The sequence below is a fragment of the Scyliorhinus canicula genome, chromosome 11 (assembly GCF_902713615.1).
Source record: "Scyliorhinus canicula chromosome 11, sScyCan1.1, whole genome shotgun sequence".
NCBI lineage: Eukaryota > Metazoa > Chordata > Chondrichthyes > Carcharhiniformes > Scyliorhinidae > Scyliorhinus > Scyliorhinus canicula.
In genome coordinates this window covers 35,602,444-35,626,320 of record NC_052156.1, presented here as the reverse complement: position 1 = coordinate 35,626,320, position 23,877 = coordinate 35,602,444, and the positions used below count along the sequence as shown (strand labels likewise).

Here is a 23,877-nt window from a genome sequence, read left to right as displayed (position 1 = left end):
CTCTCCAGGGACTATTACTGGCCTCTATGATCCCCTCACTGAGCAGCCGTCGGACCTCCGATCGGATAAAGACCCTATCCTGTAGGCTGTACTGCCTGCTGCGGGTGGCTACCGGTTTGCAATCTGGACTGAGATTGGCGAAGAGCGGAGGGGGGGAAATGCGCAGCGTGGCGAGGCTGCAGATAGTGAGTGGGGGCAGGGCCCGCCGAAGCTGAGGGTGAGGCTCTTGAGGTTGTACTGGAAACCCAGGCCTAATAAGAGTGGCGCGCAGAGGTCGGGCAGGACATAAAGTTTAAATTTAGAATAACTAGCGCCTCGAATTGTGAGCGTAGTGACGGTGCGTCCTTGGATTTGGACTGAGTGGGAGCCCGAAGCGAGGGCGATAGTTTGGCTCACCGGAAAAATACAAAGCGAACAGCGTCTTACCAGCTCTGGGTGTATAAAGCGCTCGGTGCTCCCGGAGTCAAAGAGGCATGGCGTGCTGTACCCGGTGATCTGGACCTCCGCCATCGAACTTCGTAGGTGCTTGGGGCGGGATTGATCCAGGGTGACCGCGTTGAGTTGCGGGCCGCGTGGTGAGTGCCCGGGGAAGTCGTGTTCTTCAGATGAGCTTTCTGAGCATGCTGATGCAGATGGGGCCCGTGGATCGCACGTGGTGAGCGGCGAGAAAGATGGCGGCCCCCATGAGTCGCACGTGGTGAGAGGGGGCGGAGTCAGGGCGTAGGTCGCAGCGTTTCGGGCCCCGCGGGTCCGCTGGTGTTGCGAGCGATTTGTTCTCTCTGCAGGGGCATTACAAACTGGGGCCCTTTTCGCAAGGCACATTCTGGCATAGTGGCCTTTCTTCCCGCAGCTGCTGCAGGTCGCGGATCGGGCTGGGCAGTGCTGCCGCGGGTGCTGGCTTTGGCTACAGAAATGGCAGGCTGAGGAAGCTGAGTAGCTGGCTGGGGCAGCAGAGTAATTGGCTTTGGCAGTCACTCTGGGGGGCCTTGCGGCACAGGCCTGAGGGGACTGTTGGTCGGGGGTCCACGATGGGGTCACGGGGTCCGCGGGAAACGACGTGAGGCTGCGGAAGGAAACTTCCATCGTGGTAGCAGCCTCCACAGTAGTGTCTAAGTCCTGGGCCCCCTTTTCTAGCAGTCTTTGGCGCACATAGTTAGACCCAAGGCCCGCTACGAAAATGTCCCGCACAGCAAGTTCCCTATGTTCAGCCGCGGTAACGGCTTGATAATTACAGTCATTGGAAAGGTTGTTCAATTCCCTCACAAATTCGGCAAGCGGTTCTGTAGGCCGCTGACGGCGAGTCGTAAACACATGGCGTGCATAAACCTCATAATGGGCCTAACGTACATTTTGTCCAGTATTGCCAGCGCTGCAGTGTAAGAACCGGCCGGATTCAGCTGTGTGGAGATTCTGTGGCTTACCCTCGCATGCAGTAGGCTGAGTTTTTGTTCCTCCATTGTTCCAGCGGTGCTGGCTTCTGCCAGGTAGGCTTTAAAACATCTCAGCCAGTGGGAAAAATTTTCCTTAGTCTCTGCATCCTGTGGGTCAAGTTCTAGGCGTCCGGGCTTGAGGGCTGCTTCCATGATTTCTTCGACTGTTTCCTAAGTATATTAAATTGTTGGAACCAACAATTCTACGGACACGTGCTTGTAGGATTAGAATAGCGGTTTTAATATACTTACAACAGACCCAGCCTGTTAGCTGTTGAACTTTCGGTGAATTGGCCGGCTGACCCTGTGGCACTGATCTTTATACAGCAGCTCCCGGGGGAGGAGTCCTGGGCGGAGCCAAGGCAGAAGTCCCATGCAACTCTCGAGCATTCCCAGAGCTACTTCCCCTGGAGGTCAGGTAGTGCAACTGCACTTACAGTATAGGCACATGTATATACAGGTTATAATCTAGTGTGAATCACATTCACCACACTGTCATTACTGTTAAGCGAGGGGACCAGCCTTGACTCAATGAGGAGCGTGGCATGCCAGAAGTAGCACCAGACGTATCTAAAATTGAGGTACCAACCCTGTGAAACGACAACACAGTCCTCCATGCATGCTAAACAGTGTACCCAGCATGCTGTATACTGAGCCAAACAATCTTACAACCAATCGATCAGATTTAAGATCTGCAGTCCAACCATATTAAGTTGTGAATGATGTTTGGACAATTAAGCCACTAATTGATGGAGGATGCTCCAAAACATCTCCATCTGCAATCATGAGGAAGCCCAGAAGACAAGGCATTTATTTGATCAATGTGGCATCAAGGAATCCCAGCAAATCTGGAGTCAATGGGATTGGAGGGGGGGAGGGGGTGGAGATGTGGAGTGGTTTATCCACTGGTTTCTGTCTTAGCACAAAGGAAGACGGTCCTGATTGTTGGAAGTCAATCATCTCTGTCCTGGGGTATTGCTGCATATGTTCCTCCAGATAGTGTCCTAGGCTCGACCATCTTCAACTGCTTTACAATTGACCTTCCCAGTACCATTTGTAACTCCTCAGATATTGAAGCAGTTTATGACTATGTGAACTAAGATCTGGAGAACATTCAGTCTCAGGCTGACAAATGGCAAGTTACATTCGCTGCACACAATTGCCAGGTAATGATCGTCTCCCAAGAAGAGAGAAGCCAATCATCTCCCCATTAAATGACATTTAATGGCATTACTATCGCTCAACCCCCACCATCAACATTCTGGGGTTTACCATTGAACAGAAGGCCGAAGCTGGGAATTTTGTGCACAGGAACACGTTTCCTGACTTTGCAAATCCTGCCCATCATCTACAAGGCACAATTCAGGAGTGTGATGGAATGCTCTCTCATTGCCTGGATGACTGCAGCTCCAACAACACTCAGAAAGCTAGGCACCATACAAAACAAAGAGACCTGCTTGATCGCCACCCATTCACACCATCCACCATGGGTACATTGTGTCAGAACTGTGTACCATCAACAAGATGCACTGTAGTAACTCACCAAGGCTCCTTCGACAGCACCCTCCGAACCCACGACCCCTCTCACCAAGATGTAAATACAGGGGGGACACCACCAACTGCAAGTTTCCCATCATTGTTCTTCCACTGTTAATGGGCCAAAATCCTGGAATTTCCTCCCTAGCAGTGCATGTTTCACTGCAGCTGTTCAATAAAGCGGTTCATTATCAACAATGGAAATTGGAGATGGTCAATAAATGCTAGTCTTTCCAGTGGTGTTCTCATCCTAAGATCAGGAAAATATTGTGAATTGAACCAAGCACAGCTTTCATCAGTGAACAGCTTCAGGCAGACCTTTTGGAGGGGAAGTCATTGAAGCAACTGAAGATGGTTGGGCCTAATACAGGTAACCTGAGGAAGTCTTGGAGCTGAGTTGAGTGTCTGACACTGACTATAATCATCCTGAATGCCAGTTAGTCAATGGAGAGTTCCTCCACAAAGTAGTATGGAGCTGGGTGACTCTGTTGGAACTCCAACTGAGCATTGGCAAGTACTGTTTGATTGCAATGTTCTCGACTCCTTGCTTCACTTTGATCGTTGGGCTAGGCTGATTGGGTCATTGATGAGGTTAGATTTGTCTTACTTTTTGAAGATGAGAGAAAGCTGAGCAACTATTTTCCACATTGTTAGGTCGATGCAACTGTAATGAAACAGCTTTGGTAAAAAATTTCTATTTTTGGTCAGAACATTCTGTGAAGAACATTAAAAAACTTTTCAACTTTTTTTTATGACTTGCTCTTTCAGATCAGGTGGTAGCTGTGAAATTCTATTTTGAATAGAATATTAACTCATGGTTCTGAATTCTAGACCCCATCGAAAACATTTACGCAGAATACCATTAGTGAATTTACTCTTGTGGAATTCTCTGAGAGTAGAAATCTTTCCTCGCACAACTCCAAACACAACAGTTAATTCTTTGTGACTTCAGAGTTTCTGGAGCATGAATTTGGGTCATGGGCAGACTCGGGCTGGCCTCTAGGCAGTTCCAGTAAAATTTCTTTTTTTTAAAAATCTTCTGATACTGTCGGCAAACCTCAAGCCAAATCTTTGTCACCTGCCTAATATGGCTGGAATTTGTTATACCTAAAGTAAATACTCAGCATTTTATTACATAAGATAAACAGTCATTTTGAGAGCAAGTTATCCACCTATGGGATTTGAAGAATTGGAGTGGATAACTGGAATGTGCATAAAACTGTAAATTCTTACATTTATTATGCAGAAGGGCAGCATGTATAATTGAAAATGCAGGATTTTAGTGATGCTCAATGTGTTAAGGATAATGTGGAAGACGGTTTAATTTCATGTATATCTTTGTAACCTTTAGGCTAATAATTTATAAATTAAGCCATCTTAATGTTGGCCTGCGGTTTGATGCTTTTTATATTTTTTGTCTTGAACTAGAAGCTGTATCTATATTCCATGTGAATAGTTAAATAATTGAGGACTCAGAAATGTTCATCACAGGTGAGTTCTTCGTCTCATCATTCAATAAAGCCATATTTTTCAGGGTACTCCAGGTTTTGTCCCGACAAGCTATTTGAGTAAAACATTGTCCACATCTTGCTGTACTCTGATATAATTCCTGGACTGATTTTTAACATTTTGGATATAATGTCTTCTTTCTGATTTGTGTTGGTTGGCAAACTTGCCATCGAGTTTGTTGGGATTTGATTGTCACCCAGAAGTTTTAAAGCACTGAACTACGTCATCTTAAATTGGCCTTTGGCACTGGAAGATTACCAGCCTTTCAGAAGCACTGGGTGAAATTTGCCTGGCGGGCATAAATGTCATCCAATTTTCTGTAAATCTGAAGTGGAGATGCTGACGTTGGACTGGGGTGAGCACAGTAAGAACTCTTACAACACCAGGTTAAAGTCCAACAGGTTTGTTTCAAATCATTAGCTTTCGGAGCACTGCTCCTTCCACAGGTGAATGAAGAGGTAGGTTCCAGAAACATGTATATAGACAAAGTCAAAGATGCAAGACGATACTTTGAATGCGAGCATTTGCAGGTAATTAGTCTTTACAGATCCAGAGAGAAGGATATTCCCAGGTTAAAGAGATTTGAATTGTCTCAAACCAGGACAGTTGGTAGGATTTGCAAGCCCAGGCCAGATGGTGGGGGGGTGAATGTAATGCGACATGAATCCAAAGTCCCGGTTGAGGCTGGACTCATGTGTGCAGAGCTTGGCCAGAAGTTTCTGTTCAGCGATTCTGCATTGTTGTGCGTCCTGAAGGCCGTCTTGGAGAACGCTTACTCAAAGATCAGAGGCTGAATGCCCTTGACTGCTGAAGTGTTCCCCGACTGGAAGGGAACATTCCTGCCTGGTGATTGTCGCGCGATGTCCGTTCATCCGTTGTTGCAGCATTTATATGGTCTTGCCAATGTTACTCCTGTTGTTCCAGCTTTGTCAATGAGAGAAAAATAGTACAATTATGCATGTGCATAACTGCTGAAAGTACAAAATGGGTGAAGCTTACAATTTTTCATCTCGTACCCAGGCTGTATGATGAGGGGAAAATGGGAGAAATTAATTTAGTGCAAACCTTTTGAAGGTATTTCCTGTCACTAACCATATTTGATTGAGGTACATGAGTTTACATTATAAATAATTGGGAGAGGGATATGCTGTTAGGCAGATTCTACAGTGTTAAGTCAAACTTCTATATAAATTGCAGTGTTGTTATAAATTGTTTATCTGTATATATTGCATAGGCCCAACTTGATTTTGCTGCAATAAATCCAAAAGTCTGTTGTGTGAATTCATTTCGACTGAACACTGATAATGAAATGGTGGAGAATATTCTAAGCTCAATGTGGAACATTATGTGCAAATAAGAAAATAAATTGGTGGTAATTAACTTTATTTCAAACTCTACCCCCAACACGATAACAACATTCTGTCATAATTGTCATGTGAGAGTACCTTTAAGAAATGAGTGTTTAGCTCACTGGGCTAAATCGCTGGCTTTTAAAGCAGACCAAGCAGGCCAGCAGCACAGTTCGATTCCCGTACCAGCCTCCCCGGACAGGCGCCGGAATGTGGCGACTAGGGGCTTTTCACAGTAACTTCATTGAAGCCTATTTGTGACAATAAGCGATTTTCTTTTTCATAAGTATCTGTAGTGAGTGTACCTTTAAGAAATGGCTGTTTATTACTGCAGTGATGTCAAAGAGTGGGTGGAGCTGGGCTGTCTGTCAGCTTTTCACTTTTGTATTGGACTGTTTGCTGAAGGGTGTGTTTTAGTTTCGTTTTCAGAGCTGGATAGCTGCAGTCACAGCCAGAAGGGGTATTAGTCTCCCTCTGTAATCTAAAAACTGTAAATCGATCCTGGTGATTGAAAACTAATAACAGTAGTGATTTTAACCTGATGTGCTTCTGGTGAAAGGTGTTTTAAGTCTTATGGATGTTAAAAGGAAAACTTAAAGGATTACTTAGTATTGTATTCTTTGGGGATTGTATTTGAATTAATGGTTGCTAAGATGTTCACTATGTTTTAAAAAAGGCTAACTTGAGTTATAGAATAAACATTGTTTTGCTATAAAAAGTACTTTTCCATTTCTGCTCTACCATACCTGTAGAGTGGGCCGTGTGCTCTCCATACCACAATCTATTAAAAGTTGTGGGTCAGGTGAACTCCATGATACACTTGGGGTTCTCTAAACCCTGGCCCATAACATAATGGACGTTATACAAGAGCAGTACAATTGTTAAAATGCCACTGCTCCTTTCGGGGGGCCACCTGGTGTTCAGTTAACTATATGCAGTTCTAAACCGATCACTTGCCCTCACCTGACAATGACAAGATGAAAATAATCAACTCCAAAAATGAACCAGAATAACAGCTGCAGAACAATTAATTAGAGAAATTCAGGAACTGCATCTTACAATAGCATGATTTAAAAAGCCCACAGCACTCCAGTATACAGGAAAGACGAGGCTGAAGCATTTGCAACTATTTTCAGCCACGAGTGCCGATTGGTGATCTATCACAGATACTAGTCATCAGTTTGCTCCATGTAATATCAAGAAGTGGCTGAAGGCACTGGATACCACAAAGTCTCCAGGCCCTGGCAACATTCCGGAAATAGTGCTGAAGACTTGTGCTTCATGCTAGTTATGCTCCTCGCCAAGCTGTTCCAGTACAGTTACAACACTGGCCTCTATCCAGCAATGTGGAAAATTACCGAGGTATCTCCTTTCCACAAAAAGCAAATTCAACCGGGCCAATTACCGTCCCACCTGTCTATTCTTAATTATTGGCAAAATGGAAGTATCAACTGATGTAACTTGCGCTCAATTTGGGTTCTACCTGGGTCCTGACCTCATTAGAGCATTCGTCCAAGCATTCACAAAAGAGTTCAACTCTAGGTGTGATGGGAGTTACTGCCCTTAACACAAAGGAAGTATTTGAGCGGATTGAGCATGGAGCCTGAGCAAAATGGAGGTCAATGGGAATCGGGTAAAACTTTCCATTGGTTGAGTCATATCTAGTACAAAGAAAGGCAGCTGTGGTTGTTGGCAGTTAATCATCTCAGTTCCAGGACATCGCTGCATGAGTTCCTCAGAAGTGGGGATGTTTGCTGCTGAATGTTAAGGCCCATTCATGACTGCTCAGGCACTGAAGCAGTGCATGTCGATGTGCAACAAGAGCTGAACAATGTTCAGGCATTGAACTGACACAACTTGCAAATAGCATTTGTGCCACACAAGTGCTAAACAATGACTGGAGAGAAGAGAGAATCCAATCATCATCCCTTGACATTCAATGGCATTACTATTGCTGAATCACCCCATCATCAACATCTGGAGGATTACCATTGACCAGAAATTTAACTGGACCAGCATTATAATACCATGGCTACATGAGCAGTTCAGAGGCTGGGAATTCTGCAGCAAGACTCCCCAAAGCTTGACCAAAATCCACAAGGCACAAGTGAGGAGTGTGATGGAATCAGCTCCGTTAGCCTGGTTGAGTGCAGCTCCACAAACATTCGCAGCTTGACACCATCCAGCCCAAAGCAGTCTGCTTGATGAACACTCCATCCACCACCTTAAACGTTCACTCCCTCCACCACCAATGCAGGGTGACAACAGTTTATACCATCTACACGATGCAATCCAGCAACTCACCCAGGCTCCTTCAACAGCACCTTTTTAAATCCAGAACAAGGGCAGCATGTGCATGGGAACACCAACACCTACAAGTTTCCCTCCAAGCCACACATCAGACGGACTTGAAAATATTTTGCTGTTCCTTCATTGTCTTTGCATCAAAATCCTGGAACTCCCTCCCTAATAGTACACCTCACCACATGGACTGCAGTGACTCAAGGTGGTGGCTCATCACCACCTTCCCAAGGGCAATTGGCAATGGGCAATAAATACAGGTGACGCCCACATCCCATGAAAGAATTACAAAATGGTTATATCCACGCCAGATGCAGAATGAAACACACTGCACTTGATAATCTTACAGCTCTAAATGTTTCAGAGGTGTCCTTTGATCATTTGGGCACCTTTGAATTGACCACATGGGGACTAATGACAGGAGCGTTCTTGGTTTCAGTTTCCACACTCTGGGTTCTCAACTTTCTTTGAATGCTGCCCTGGGAGAATGTCGCTGAAATATAGTGGAGTGCTGCAAAGATCAGTGCTCGGGCATGAACTATTTAGTTACAATCTATATTGTCATGTAACTGTCCCTTTAAGAAAGGTTTTTGTCTTATTACCTGGCTTCAGTGATGTCATTGTGTGGGTGGAGTTGGGGCAGTGGTTGTGAGGTGTTTGGGTTTCAGTTTCATTGTGGAGTGCAGAGGAGGAAAGAAATGTTTTTTTCCCTGTCTTTTCTATTTTCATTTTAAAACTGTTCCAGAAGTAAAAGGCTCATTGGTTGTGGCTTGGTAACTTATATAGATATAGTTTGCTTTCCGGAAGGAGTTTGAACCTGCTGGTTGAGACTGGTTCAGAATCTTAGCGAAAGGACCAGCCCAATTCAAGTGAGAATGCCGTGTGCTGGGCCACGCCCTTGAAAAAAGGTTTGGGTTATTGATTTTGTTATTGAATTGGAACAGTTAAGGGGGAATTCACGAAGTGTTATACGCAGATTACCGTAGCTGTGTGGTGTCTTTATGTTTGTAATTGATAAAATAAGCTCTGGGAAGGTCACAGGGCTCTGAACAGATGCAGACCAGTAAACTGGACCAGAATTTTGGAGGTTGGAAATATTATGTGGGGAAGTTTTAACTTGGTAGGTAAGATGAGAGATAAGTAAGGTTTGATGGTCCTTCTGCACAACTTGCAGCAAGTTAACATGTAGGTACATCAAGAAAATTGTATATTCACCTTTATTGCAAGGAGTTGGAGCATAAGAGTAAGGAAATCTTACAACAATTATGTATCTGGCTCTGGTGAGGCCACACTTGCAGTACTGCATACAGCTTTGGACTCCTCATCTAAAGAAAAATCTGCTTACCTTGGAGAGAGTGCAGTGAAGGTTCCTGAGAATGAGAAAGTTGACCAAAGAGGAGAGGTTGAGTAGATGTGAGCTATTCCCCGGAGGGAAATATAGGCCCAACCTTTGCCCATAAGACACATTCTGCATCCCTGGAATCGGGGCACTGAACCTTCACTGAACTGCTTCCAATGAAAATATATAATTACTTATTCAGGACACCAATTGTTATATATTATATTTTACATCAGGAGTGATGACTGTGACCATAGATATTTTTTATGTTATTAAAGAACCTAGATTAAGGTGGGGAAGTCTGTATGTCTGCTAAAGCTTTAATTAAGGAGTCATAAAAGGTGAGGTCATGATTGTTTCTAACCATTTACTTGTTTGCATGTAGAGGGCAAATAGAATATTGTTATGATTGCTGGAGATTCTCTGGAGAGTAGATAATTTGAGGGGCTGTATTTAGTCCGAGCTAAGCAGGTCATGCAATGTCTTTGTGGGAATCAGATGAATGATATAATTAATGGGAGGAGCCAGGTCTGTCTGTCGGCAATGCAGTTTTCCATAAGATTTGAATCTGACAAGACAGAAGGATTTTCAGTTGAACAGCAGTATTGTTAAATGCTGTTAGGTTGAGCAGAAGTGTACTGAATCTGCTCTCGAAAGGAACTCTCTCCAAAGGTCTGCACAGCTGAGCAAGAATACCTATTTTGTTAACTTATTTATAAGTGGGTTTTGAACTGTATTAGATTGCCTAATTGGAGTTAGCACGTATGGATAGCAAGTTTAAGTTTTCCCTTGTGTTTAAGAACTGTTTAACTGATAATTAGGGCGATAGGGTAGCACAGTGGTTAGTATTGTTGCCTCACAGCTGCAGGGTCCCAGGTTTGATTCCCAGGTTGGGTCACTGTCTGTGCGGAGTCTGCATGTTCTCCCCATGTCGGTGTGGGTTTCATCCGGGTGCTCCGGAATCCCACAGTCCAAAGATGTGCAGGTTAGGTGGATTGGCCATGCTAAAATTGCCCTTCGTGTCCAAAAAGGTAGGTCAGGTTACTGGGACAGGGTGGAGGTGTGGTCTTAAGTAAGTTACTCTTTCCAAGGGCCGGTGCAGACACGATGGGCAGAATGGCCTCCTGCTGCACTGTAAATTCTATGATAATTGTATAGCCATTTCTTTGATGTTGTTATAGTTAATTCTGTGTTCAAATTAAAGTTTGTTTTAACATAAAAAATATCTACGGTCACAGCCATCACTCCTGCTGTGAAGTATTCTCTCCTCACAGTTTAACAAAATAATTGTTTGGGCTTCACGTCTGGTATCCTAACAAATGTTGGGGTCTGGTCCGGTATCCTAATACACTCCTGAGCTCTTATCTTTTATTGTCATCTTTTTATGTAGCATCTTATTTTTTTTTTAAATTTAGATTACCCAATTATTTTTTCCAATTAAGGGGCAATTTAGCGTGGCCAATCCACCTACTCTGCACATTTTTGGGTTGTGGGGGCGAAACCCACGCAGACACGGGGAGAATGTGCAAACTCCACACAGACAGTGACCCAGTGCCGGGATCGAACCTGGGACCTTAGCGCCGTGAGGCGGTTGTGCTAACCACTAGGCCACCGTGCTGCCTCTTGTAGCATCTTATTGAATGCATTTTGGAAATCCAAGTTCACGACATCCACTGGTACCCCTTTATCCACCTTGCATGTTTCATCCTCCGAGAACGCGAATAAATTTGTCAAACATGATTTCCCTTTTACAAAACCTTTTGACTCTGCCTGATTGTTTAATGACTTTATAATTGTTCTGATACTACCTCCTTCATAATGGATTCTAGCATTTTCACAATGACAGCTTAGACTAAACTGGTCAATGGTTCTCTGCTTTATATCTCCCTCTTGCGTGTTAATTTGTGGTTTTCCAATTTGCTGGACTCTTTTCAGAATCAAGGGAATTTAGGAAGTTTACAACCAATGCATCCACTATTTTTACAGTCGCTTCCTATAAAATCCTGAGATGCAGGTCATCTGGTCCAGGGAACTTTGGAGCCTTTAGTCCCATTCGTTGTTTTCAGTACTTCTTCTTCGGTGACCATGATGGTTTGAAGCTCCTTCCTCCCTGTATGCCTCTTTATTTAATGCTACTCATGTGATGCTTTTTGTGCCCTTTGCAATCGACCTAAACCTTCATGCTGCTTAGTTTGTGCGTCAGCCAAACCTTCTCGTCATTGATCCTTGTAGTGCTTCCAAAACAAACCAACCATGAAAACATGACGACTCCAGTCTGTTGAGTAATAACATTAATGATATATGTTTTTACACTTGAACAGAATTTTTTTCCTTCTCCATACAGTATCATGTTGAAATTGGTGACTATTTCCTTCTCGTGTTAATTTCCAAATCAGACTGAGGAATATCAAGTGAGCTTGGATTTTACAGTGAATAAGTCAGCCAGTATCCTACCTGGAAAGTATATGATGCCTTATACAACAATTCAGGAGAAATATAGCTAACTTATGATGCAGCGAACAGGATCTTTTAATGTGATTTTTAGAAAAGAGTTGAATGTACAGCCCTTTGAATGTACAGCTCTATCAGTTCTGCCATTTGAAAGCAGTGGAGATGAAATGAACAAAGTCAGAAATTCTGAAAAAGCAGAAGACTGAAAAAGCGGTCCTTGTTAAGACACCAGAAAGTTTATGCTGGCTAAGTAAATGATTCACCGTAATACGCCAATCCTGATCTCCATTCCCCTGCCACAGTGAAAAATGCTTTTAAACTTGTGAGGATAAAGTTTAAATATCCCTTTTTATTTGTGTTCTTTTTGATTCAGAAGATATTGATTGCGGTTAATGCACTCAGCTTTTTTTGGGTTTTAGTGTAGAATTTTGAATTTATGCTTGGAATTAAGTGAATTTCATAGAACCCCTACAGTGCAGAAGGAGGACAATCGGTCCATTGAGTATGCACCAACCCTCAAACAGAGAGTCTAGGCCCACTCCCCCACCCCATCCCTGTAGCCCCATAACTCCACCGTGCCTTTCGACAGTAAGGGACAATTTAGAATGGCCAATCCACCTAATCTGCGTATCTTTGGACTTGACAATTTGATTGTCGTGGGAAACAAAAGATAAAACAAATAGACATGTGGTTGGTGCATGTGTCCGATAAAGTAATTTTCTATCTGGCATTGTTGCTTGTGGAGAAATTTTAATTAATCGATGTCTTTGCACTCGCATCTTACTGCAAATTGAGTGAGTGTAGGAACTAACCCTGAGATATTACACAAATATGGAAGTGTGCACTTTGTGTCACCTGTTGGTTTTCATTTACCATAGCAATAACTTTTGAAGCTTCATATTGTCAATTAAGTTGGTTGGCTGTTTGTACTTTCGTGTTGTTTCTTAGACCTGGGCAGATTTTTAAAAAAATCTTTCAAGGAGGAACGGTTAACCATTGAGGAGGAACTGTTCAGGGAAGCAGTAGTGCCAGAAATTGTAGACATCCGTTATGAACTTTGGTTCCCTATGGCTCTGGTTATATTCTTTGCTGCGGTGACTACTTGTTTAAGACCAGAAATGTTCAGTGCGGGATGGTGGTTTCAATTTTATCAAATGGGGTTCCTGCATTGTGAATTTGCACCATTGGGTGCTCTGTCATTTGCAAGGATGTGGGGGAAGGAATAGGATGGTGTTTGCATTGGCAACCCCACTCTCATAGAATTTACAGTGCAGAAGAAGGCCATTCAGCCCATCGAGTCTGTACCGACCCTTGGAAAGAGTCTACCTAAGCCCACACTGCCACCCTGTCCCCGTAACCCAGTAACCCCACCTAACCATTTTGGACACTAAGGGCAATTTAGCATGGTCAATTCACCTAACCTGTACATCTTTGGACTGTGGGAGGAAACCGGAGCACCCGGAGGAAACCCATGCAGGCACGAGGAGAACGTGCACACAGACAGTGACCCAAGCCGGGAATTGAACCTGTGACACTGGAGCTGTGAAACAACTGTACTAATGACTATACTACTGTGCTGCCCTTAACATTGCGCCTGGAACATTGAGCTAGTGAGAAGGTATTCTACTTTATTCTTTCCCCGATCAGGCACAGGAATGTGGCGACTAGGGTATTTTCACAGTAACTTAATTACAGTATATTTTTTTTTAATTTAGAGTACCCAATTCATTTTTTTTCCAATTAAGGGGCAATTTAGCGTGTTCAATCCACCTACCCTGCACATCTTTGGGTGGTGGGGGCGAAACCCACGCAGACACGGGGAGAATGTGCAAACTCCACATGGACAGTGACCCTGAGCCAGGATCGAACCTGGGACCTCGGCGCCGTGAGGCAGCAGGGCTAACCCACTGCGCCACCGTGCTGCCCTAACTTCATTACAGTGTTAATGTCAGCCTACTTGTGACAGTAAAGATTATTATTATTATGATGTATGTGTGTAAGTGCGCTTTGAACCTCCTTCCTCTTTTTTTTATTGCCTCAGTTTGAAATGCTATTTTTCTGGTTCTGATGAAGACCCTGAGCTAGATTCTCTGGTCCCCCAGCACCTTGTTTCTCGGTGGCGTGCCATTCGCTGGTGGCGGAATTCCATTTTGCCACCACTTGTCAATGGGACTCCCCATTGATGTCACCCCCACCGCTAGGAGGCCATGGGCAGGGCTGCATTACCAGTGGGAAAAGAGTCTCAAAGGCCAGAGAGTTTCGGCCCCTATATTTACCTGTTATCTCCACAGATGTTGCCTAATCTGGCTTTTCCCAACACTTTCTCTTCACATTTGCAACATTGTTGTTTTTGCATATATTTTGTTTGTATTGTATAAATTGGATTGTTTACTCGTAATCACGGATTAACTGATTTGAAATTTATAGAAATATTGGCCATTAATTTATCAGTTTCCAACTTTATTTCTTCTACAAACATTAGAACTGAGCTGTTTGTACAGTTGTAACTTGATGAACCCAAGATCAGTACTGTACTTCTTGTTCACTTCTCCTGACTTCTATTGACTAATTGTGCTTGAACAGGAGGGAGAAGATTATTGCATATGTACAGCAGTGGTCTCCAAATAGTTGACCATGTTCAACCGGTTGACCCTTGAGTTTCGAACAGTCGATTGTCGACTGCCGAACTCTGCCAAATTGCACAAAACCCCCGGTTTTATCGTAATAACAAGCAAATCAGCTCACTGCCTGCCCAACAACGGCAAAGATCTGTGGGACTCTGGCAACCAGATTCTCGCAGGGGCCAAACTTGGAATAAGCTGGTTGAAGACAAAATGATGAGCGAGGAGCCAGGGACCTCCCAAGATGTCAAAAACCTCCAATTCCACCAGGGTTGGGAAAACAAAGTTCTTCTTATGAATGTCAAAGGCAAGACCATGTGTTTCATTTTTGTAGACTTGAGCGAAAGAGCTAATTTGGAATGGCATCACAAGGCAATGCAGGCAAAATTTCAAGAAAGTTTCCCTTTAAACAGAGTGATTCAGATGAAGAAAGTTAAAGGGAATTTTGAAAGCTCCACAGTCACCCATTTCAAAACCTGCAGTTAAAAGCAAGGCTAGCAAAGAGACATCTTTTAGCATTCACTATCTGCTGGTGAAACATAACTTGGCCATCGGTGAATGAGTTCTAATCAAGGAGGCTATGACGATTTCTAACGACACTTTGTTCAAAGATTTGAAAAACAGATGAAATTATGACAGGTGTAAAGAGCATGCCACTTGGCGTTGTAGCCAGAAAGGTGGAATTGTTGTCTGAGGACATGTCTCAGCAAATACACCAAGACTTACCAGGTTGTGAATGTTTCTCACTGCAGTTTAATGGGGTGGCACAGTGGTTAGCACTTCATTCACAGTGCACCATTGGTTGTGATTGAAACCAGTTTCTTGATCGGAATTAATTTTCTCGCTCACATATCTTTTGAATTCGCTGGAGAATTCTGCCTCACAGCACCATGGGCCAGATTCAATTCCGGCCTTGGGAAACTGTCTGTGTGGAGTTTGCACTTTCTCACCGTGTGTGCGCGGATTTCCTCCGGGTGCTCCGGTTTCCTCCCACAGTCCAAAGCTGTGCAGGTTAGGTGGACTGGCCATGCTAAATTGCCCCTTACTGGCCAAAGATGTGTGGGTTAGGTGGGGTTACGGGGACAGGAAATGGGCCTATGTAGGGTGCTCTTTCATAGTGTCAGGGCAGACTCAATGGGCTGAATGGCCTCCATCTGCACTGTAGCAATTCTACAATTCTATAAATTGGTAGCCATGAAGAATATGGCCCAGCGGATTGAAACAAAGACTCAACAACAAAGACTTTCCCACTCTTCCTCCACTAAGAGAGGACAAGAGGCGAGAATGTCTCCAGCGAATTCAAAAGGAAGGTGTGTGAGAAAAACAATTCCGATCAAGAAACTGGTTTCAGTCACAACCAATGGTGCACTGTGAATGTCGGATTTGCATTTTGCGGAATGATCCTTAAATCCCCTCCTTTTTCAATTACCACTGTGTTATCTACCAACAAGTACTAGCGAGCAAGATTATTGACTTTCCTCATGTAATGACAGTTGATGCCAAGATCGTCAACTTAATTCATGCCAGAGCTCTGCAGCATCACTTGCTCAAATAGTTACCCGATGAGATTGATGCCACTTATGTTGAACTAATCCTTCATACAGATGTGGGGTGGTTAAGTAGAGGGAAAGTCCTGTAGAGATTTTTAGATCTGCTCCCTGAAATTTTCAGCTGTCTTTAATCAAGAAATGAGGTGTACGGCGAGCTGTCAGATAATACGTCGTTTCTTGCGGCATTTCTTACGGACATAAGTGCAAAATTGAATGAGCTGAATTGCAAACTGCAAAGGAAGGGCAGAGTCTTGTCACACATGATTAGTGCAGTGAATTAGTTCAAGTTGAAAAATCCAACTACAGGTCAAACAGAAAGGATTCAATCCAAACCTAACAGTCCAAAGATGTGCGGGTTAGGTGGAGTGGCCATGCTAAATTGCCCGTAGTGTCCTAAAAAGTAAGGTTAAGGGGGGGGAGGGTTGTTGGGTTACGGGTATAGGGTGGATACGTGGGTTTGAGTAGGGTGATCATGGCTCGGCACAACATCGAGGGCCGAAGGGCCTGTTCTTACATATAGAATTTACAGTGCAGAAGGAGGCCATTCGGCCCATCGTGTCTGCACCAGCTCCTGGAAAGAGCACCCTACCCAAGGTTAACACCTCCACCCTATCCCCATAACCCAGTAACCCCACCCAACACGAAGGGCAATTTTGGACACTAAGGGCAATTTATAATGGCCAATCCACCTAACCTGCACATCTTTGGACTGTGGGAGGAAACCGGAGCACCCGGACGAAACCCACGCACACACTGGGAGGATGTGCAGACTCCACACAGACAGTGACCCAAGCCGGAATCGAACCTGGGACCCTGGAGCTGTGAAGCGATTGTGCTATCCATAATGCTACCGTGCTGCAGTGAACTTGACATGGAAATCATCACCATGCAAAATGATATAGAGCTGAAAGCTAGGACAATGGATAACAACTTTGGGGACTTGTTGACCGAAACAAGTCCTCTCTTCTAACATCCTTCGCACTCCGGCTGAGGGCCTACTTTGGTTCCACATACCTCTCAGATTTTTACCCAGATGTCCATCTGATGGGTTGTATGAGACGGGGCATCTCAAACTGCGACCCAGACTTCACAGCACTTACAGATAGTGTGAAAGCACAGGTCTCACACGAAGAATAGGTGAGTGTTATGTATGCATGGCGAACATTTTTGTGGGTTTTAGTGAAGTCGAATTTTTAAGGGTAGATCTTCTGCATTTAGATTCCAGAAGTGATCTTGTGCTCAAAAAAGACCACTGATTACAAGTTGTGTAAATGTATTTTATTGTATTTGAATAAGATGCAGCACTGATGATTCCCACCGCCTGAAAATCTATTGTGCAACTGAGTGAAAGAAATGCAAAGAAATATACTGCAGTAACTTGTTAACATCTGAAGGTGTCACTGTCACATCCCTCAAAAATGCCAGCAGAGCTGCTTTGAAAAGGTTTCTTGGCGAAAATGTTTATGAATAAATAAATGTGGATAGCAAAATATATTTTATGTTGGGCAGGTTTTTCTAATATTGTGCTGTTTGATTTGCAATATGCTGTGGATTTGGGGGAAAAAAAACAATTTTCAAATGTAAAACCTTTTTTGCTATTTTCAGTTTTCACCATCTTTCCAACTTTTGAATCAATTGGCTTCAAAATCATGGTGTAAAATAGGAAGAGTATTTAATGTGAGCAGATATAACCCCAAAATTGTTTTTGGGTGGATACCGGTTGAACAGATGTATTGGGTTTATGTCAAAAAGTCTCCGACCATGTCACACGATTAATTTACATTTTAAAGCTAAGCGACTGTTAAGCAGATGGAGTGTTTAAAATTTAACCAAAGCAAAATTTACAACTCTCCATGAAGCTCAAAGTTCTTTTTTAGGATTTGGATTTGAGATAACCAACACAAGGTGAAGCAATAATGTTTCATGCCCTGTGTGCATTTTTGAATACAGCTTTGCAGAAAGCCATGAATTTGCAGATCTGGACTTAATGCACAGCTTTGACAGCTATGTTTAACTGGTCTTGGTGATGCAAAATACAATGTGACATGATTTGTTCATGAGTTTCTGACTCTTATTCTTGCACCAGTGCCACTCCTGTTGCAGCAGCAGCAGGCACCGTCTGCGCAAACAGCGAGGAGTTTTGTCACTTAAGCAATTATGATTCCCATGAAATTATCCACTAACTTGACTATTTCCTTATTCATTACTTGATCCGAGAAAAATTGCCGCAGCCCAGCACAGTGAACAAGTAAGTAATAGTCGTGGTGTACTAATTGTGTCATTGGAAATCGATCTGGCCAAAACGTTTGTACTGCCATTCATTCCCCATCAATTTTCACATTTCTACAATAGCTTGAACATACATAGAAATATGCATAGAAAATAGATGCAGGAGTAGACCTTTTGGCGCTTCGAGCCTGCTTCACCATTCATTATGACCATGGTTGATCATCTGATTCAACGAGGTTCTATTTTTTTTTGATTAAACAATTTTACTGAGGTATGTTTTGGCATTGTAAACAGTAAAATTACAGAACGAAAAAACAAAAGGACTGTACAATAAACAAAGTACATTGTGCAATTGCCGTAACCCGTCCCACCCAGATCTGCCTAATTGACCCCCCCCCTCCCCCGACGATTAATCGTCTGCGAAGAAGTCAATGAATGGTTGCCACCTCCGGGCAAACCCTAACAGCGACCCTCTCAAGGCGAACTTCATTTTCTCCAAGCCCAGGAAACTCGCCATATCTGGCAACCAGGCTTCCGACTTAGGGGGCTTTGAGTCCCTCCAAGCTAGAAGTATCCGTCTCTGGGGAACCAGGGAAGCAAAGGTCAAAACGTCGGCCTCTTTCTCCCCCTGGACTTCTGGGGCCTCTGAAACCCCAAAAATCACCACCTCTGGACCCATTGCCACCCTTATGTTCAGTACCCTAGACATGACATCCTGAAACCCCTGCCAGTATGTCCTAAGTTTTGGACACACCCAAAACATGTGGACATGGTCTGCCGGTCCTCTCAGACACTTTACCACGAGGTTCTATTTAAAAAACAAAAAAAATTTAGAATATCCAATTCATTTTTTCCAATTTAAGGGGAAATTTAACGTGGCCAATCCACCTATCCTGCACATCTTTGGGTTGTGGGGGTGAAACCCACGGAGACACGGGGAGAATGTGCAAACTCCTCACAGACAGTGACCCAACGAGGTTCTATTTTAAGGGAATTCTTATCTCTGGTTTAACCCCTTATTTACTTTCATTGGCTTCTAATTCTCAGCTGAGATCTCCTGGTTTGTTAAAATGAATGTCTGTTACTTCGAGGATGATAATCGAACATTGTTCAATGGTGCCTATCAAACCTAGCTTCGCATCTGTGTGCGCAGTTTTGGGAAAATTACAGGATATGTTTTCTCACACCTGCCATTTGACACAGCTTGGCAGAGACCTTGCTAGAATTGATTCGTTGATTGGACAAGAACAATACGTTCTCAGTGCTGAATACACTGGAAGACAATGGTTAATTCATTTTTTTGAGACAATGACTGAGTTTCCATAGTCAAGGAACTTTCAATATTTAGCACATTTTTGCTATATGCATTCAACTAGCACCAAATGAATAAAACTCTGAATAAAACTAAACTCTATCGTAATGCTTCAATTTTGTTGGTTTAATTTAATTGTGGGATATAATAATGTTTATTGTCACAAGTAGGCTTACAGTACACTGCAATGATGTTACTGTGAAAAGCTCATAGTCGCCACATTCCGGTGCCTGTTCGGGTACACGAGAGAGAATTCAGAATGTCCAATTCACCTAACAGCACGTCTTTCGGGACTTGTGGGAAGAAACTGAGCACCTGGACGAAACCAACGCAGACACGGAGAACGTGCAGACTCCGCACACTCGGTGACCCAAGCCGGGAATCGAACCAGGGACCCTGGTGCTGTGAAGCAACAGTGCTACCCACTGTGCTACCATGCCACCCCCTATCCGAAAATGTAAACTATCAGAACATAATGCTATCAGAAAATGTAAACAACAATATGCCACCCATTCTAGGAGCATCAGTCTGGACAGCATTTCCAATTGTTGGTTTGTAAGCACACTTGTAACCATCCATCACCTGAGCTCTGTTGCTCCGTTTACTTGCGATAAATATGGCAGTTAATAAGGTCGCCTTTCTTAATCCTAATTATGAGTATACTTTCAGAGTCGCCAGGTATCTCTCGATACCGCCACAACGTTCAACCCGAATACCGATCAAAGAGCCAATACACCAGTTAGTTAGTTCAAAGTCAATACTACTATATTTACACACAGTATGGTCTACTCATGCACAATAACACTACAGGCTAAACTATCTCTATCACTAATACCTATACTTAACTTTGGGTGCCCAATTAGGTCAGAGGAACAATGGCCGTTGTTCGGATCTGAGGCTGTTGGGTTCGAAGAGGTAACAGAACAGCTAAGGTCGCCCGTCTGGTAGCGAGCGTTGACCTTGAACTTACTTGCTTCTGGTAGTGCTGGTGGACGGGTCTCTCCCCCTGAGAGCCAAATCCAAGAGAGCGAACCTTTTGCGGGGGTTCCTTATACTTGGAGGGGCTCTGCGCGCTTTTAGGTGGGCCTTAAACTTGGTCCCAATTAATTGGGCAGCTTCTCGATCACTGCCATCGATCTAAGCCAATAAAGCGATGGGTGCCTTGATGGCTGGGCGTGCCTAGTTGGCTGTTGGCCTTGCTTTGTTTGTCGTCTTGCTGGGGTAGTGGCGCCGGACTGTCTAGGACAGTATCGGCTACCTGATCACTCGTTCTTTGTTTCCCGGAGATGGGCCATCAATATGTAAATCGACCCAGAGTTTCGGTTCCGTCTGCAGACTGTCTTCCAAATATGCATTCAGGCTCTGTACCTGCTTGTTTCTTTCCATTGTCCATTTTCCCTTTAGGCTCTGCGAGTGTCCATTTTATGTACTGAAAGTGGCCATCCCAGATGGCTACAGCTCCATTAATCCAAATTCTATATAACTCTTGTGCTTTCTGTTCCACTTTGCTTCTTGCTACTGGACTCGGCATTGTTCATAACTTTAGCTGAAGTATTTGGTAGTATATTTAAATACTTTCCATTTCAAATTAATTTACTCTTCCACAATCATAACTCTCAGAGCTACTAAATGATGAAAAATCCTGACCACGAGCCTCTCATGGAAAGCTAACCCACCCAGATGACCAGCAACAGCTGCCTTTATTTCATCAGAAAGAGCCCATCAATACAGCAAGTGGTGTAACTCCAGACTAATCCAAAGATCCTGCCTGGATAAAGTTTAGAACCTTGTATTTGAAATATTCCCAAAGGAGTGCAGTGACTTTCACATGCAAGTAGACAATTAAGGGGGGCAGGGGCGGGGGGGGGGGGGGGGGGGGGGGGGAATGCTGGGCGATGATGTGCCATCTATGCAGCAACACACCGCTAATAGAACATTGCAGAAGGAGACCATTCGGCCCATCGAGTCTACACCAACCCACTTAAGCCCTCCATTCCACCCTATCCCCGTAACCCAATAAACCCGCCTAACCTTTTTTGGTCACTAAGGGCAGTTTATCATGGCCAATCCACCTAACCTGCACATCTTTGGACTGTGGGAGGAAACCGGAGCACCCGGAAGAAACCCACGCAGACACGGGGAGAACGTGCAAACTCCGCACAGACAGTGACCCAGCGGGAAATCTAACTTGGGACCCTGGCGCTGTGAAGCCACAGTGCTATCCACTTGTGCTTCCCTAATGACTGCATTTATTTTGTGGACCCCGTGTCGAATTTTCTAAAGACTCCCGTTTGAGAACCACTGTTCGAGGGATGTGATGCTTGATTGTCTCTCTGATCGACTTTTCTGGCCTGTTTGGGTAGGAATTCATTTAATTTGCTAATCCTTTATTTAGGTTCCCCTCTATCTATCTTTTGCCAAATTAAGGAAAAAGACAAACCACTACTTATGCAGTAAACGGTATTGATCAGAAATTACAATTAGCAAACATTAGGTGCGCAAACACTTTCAACTGTGAGCATTTATAGATATCTATTATGATCCTTGGCCAGACTTCAAAACATGGGGAGAGGTTTGGTTAGGGCCAATAATTTTTTATTTAAAGTAAATAAAGTTTGAGATTCAAGACACTTGCCCAGTGAATAAAGCCACAAGATCCCACAGGTTTTGAGCAAACAAATTTTTTCTATACAAGGTTAGAAAGGTAAAACAATTTACAATATTTTGCTTATACCCTAACATTCAGGGGAAGTATGAGGGTCATGTGAATTAACAGACAAACTGTGATTGGATACACCACACTACACAATAGACGACCAATGCGGCCAAAATCGATTCCATGGATTTCTCAACGACCCACCCAGATGTTTGTTACATTGTGTGCCAACCAATCTCCCCAAAACTTTTCTTTCTCACCAGGGTTCCTAATCTCCACATTTGAAGATCTTTCCTTGGAATTCTCTCCGAACGGTTGCTTCCACTTGGATGGCTTCAACAGACGAACCTCGCAGGGTTTCAAACCTGCCTCCGAGATTCTTTCCCCTGATCCTCGCGTACACAGGCTTCACCTCCCAAACACAATTTCAGATCTTCAGCCACGCCAAGCAGAACACCACTGGACCAAAAGGGCCTTTAGTGGCCCACATCATGGAGTGACCAACCTTCAGCTGCCTTCTTGGATATTCAGGGCTCTTCCGAGCCAACTTCGCTTAAAGTCTTTTCCCTGCAGCTCTTTCTTTAATTCAAAGCCTTTATCACTGCTCCTTCCTTTTTAATTTAACTTAAAAGGGCCCATGTTAGACCCCTGTTTTTGATCCCTTCTCTGGGGCTTGCTTTTGGGAACCCTTCCCTGTACTCCTACCTGGTTTGGGACCTCGTCCTGGTTTAGGACCTCTCCCTGTCCCCCTTCCAGCAGCCATGCTCTGAACCAGGTGACCTGACCTTGGTTTTTACATTCCTCTTTCTTTCTGTGCAGGCCACAGCAAGTCAACCTGAATGGATGCTGAGTATTAATTTTGGTAATGATCAGAATCTGATGTTATAAATTAGCTCCTTAGGCAACGCATTAGAGGTTAGAATGGTCAATTGGAAGGCTTGAAATGAAAATGAAAATCACTTATTGTCACAAGTAGGCTTCAAATGAAGTTACTGTGAAAAGCCCCTAGTCGCCACATTCTGCCGCTTGTTCGGGGAGGCTGGTACGAGAATTGAAACTGCGCTGCTGGCTTTGGTCTGCTTTACAAGCCAGCTATTTAGCCCACTGTGCTAAACAAGCATCTGGTTGGATCTGCATGTAAGATTAACAACAGTCAGAACTTGCACAGCTCGGTCTCTATTGCTGCGATGCAGGCATCAGCTTCAGAAGTGTTGAGTCACTGGTGATGAAGGTATTGGTCTCACTTGGTTTTCTGTCCTAACCTTGCATATTATCTGATATCTGAAATGGCTTCTCTGTCCTGTTTCACAAACGTGGACTACTCACAATTAACTGATGCTATTCTCTTGTAATTTAGCTTCTAATCTCAGATTCTCAGTCCTTAACTGTACTTTGTAGTGGAAAGGATCCCTGCTGGTTTGGGGAGGGGAGGGGAGGGGGGATGCCTTATTTGGCCCCCACCTGTTCACAACTTTACAGTGGGAGGGGCGAGACCTAGGCTGGCCCCCTAATGAGACCTATAGGTGGGAATTAATGATCATGTAAAGACATTTCCTGCCCTGTTTCAATTCTGAGAAATTGGGGTGGGGGGAAG

At 43.9% G+C, this 23,877-nt stretch overlaps 1 protein-coding gene across 3 annotated transcripts in view; it reads left to right on the top strand.

Moving 5' to 3' along the window:
* The window catches only part of LOC119974000 (FYVE, RhoGEF and PH domain-containing protein 3-like), a 351,115-nt gene that overhangs the window by 66,611 nt on the left and 260,627 nt on the right, over positions 1 to 23,877 (top strand). Inside the window, exon 1 of one of the 3 annotated variants that reach the window (XM_038812761.1) lies at positions 4,430 to 4,457. The exons of the other annotated variants lie outside the window; for them this stretch is intronic. Within the exon in view, the coding sequence (XP_038668689.1) occupies positions 4,445 to 4,457 (13 nt within the window). The 5' untranslated portion in view covers positions 4,430 to 4,444. Of the gene's footprint in view, positions 1 to 4,429; positions 4,458 to 23,877 lie in introns of those variants that run through there. 3 annotated transcript variants of the gene reach the window in all.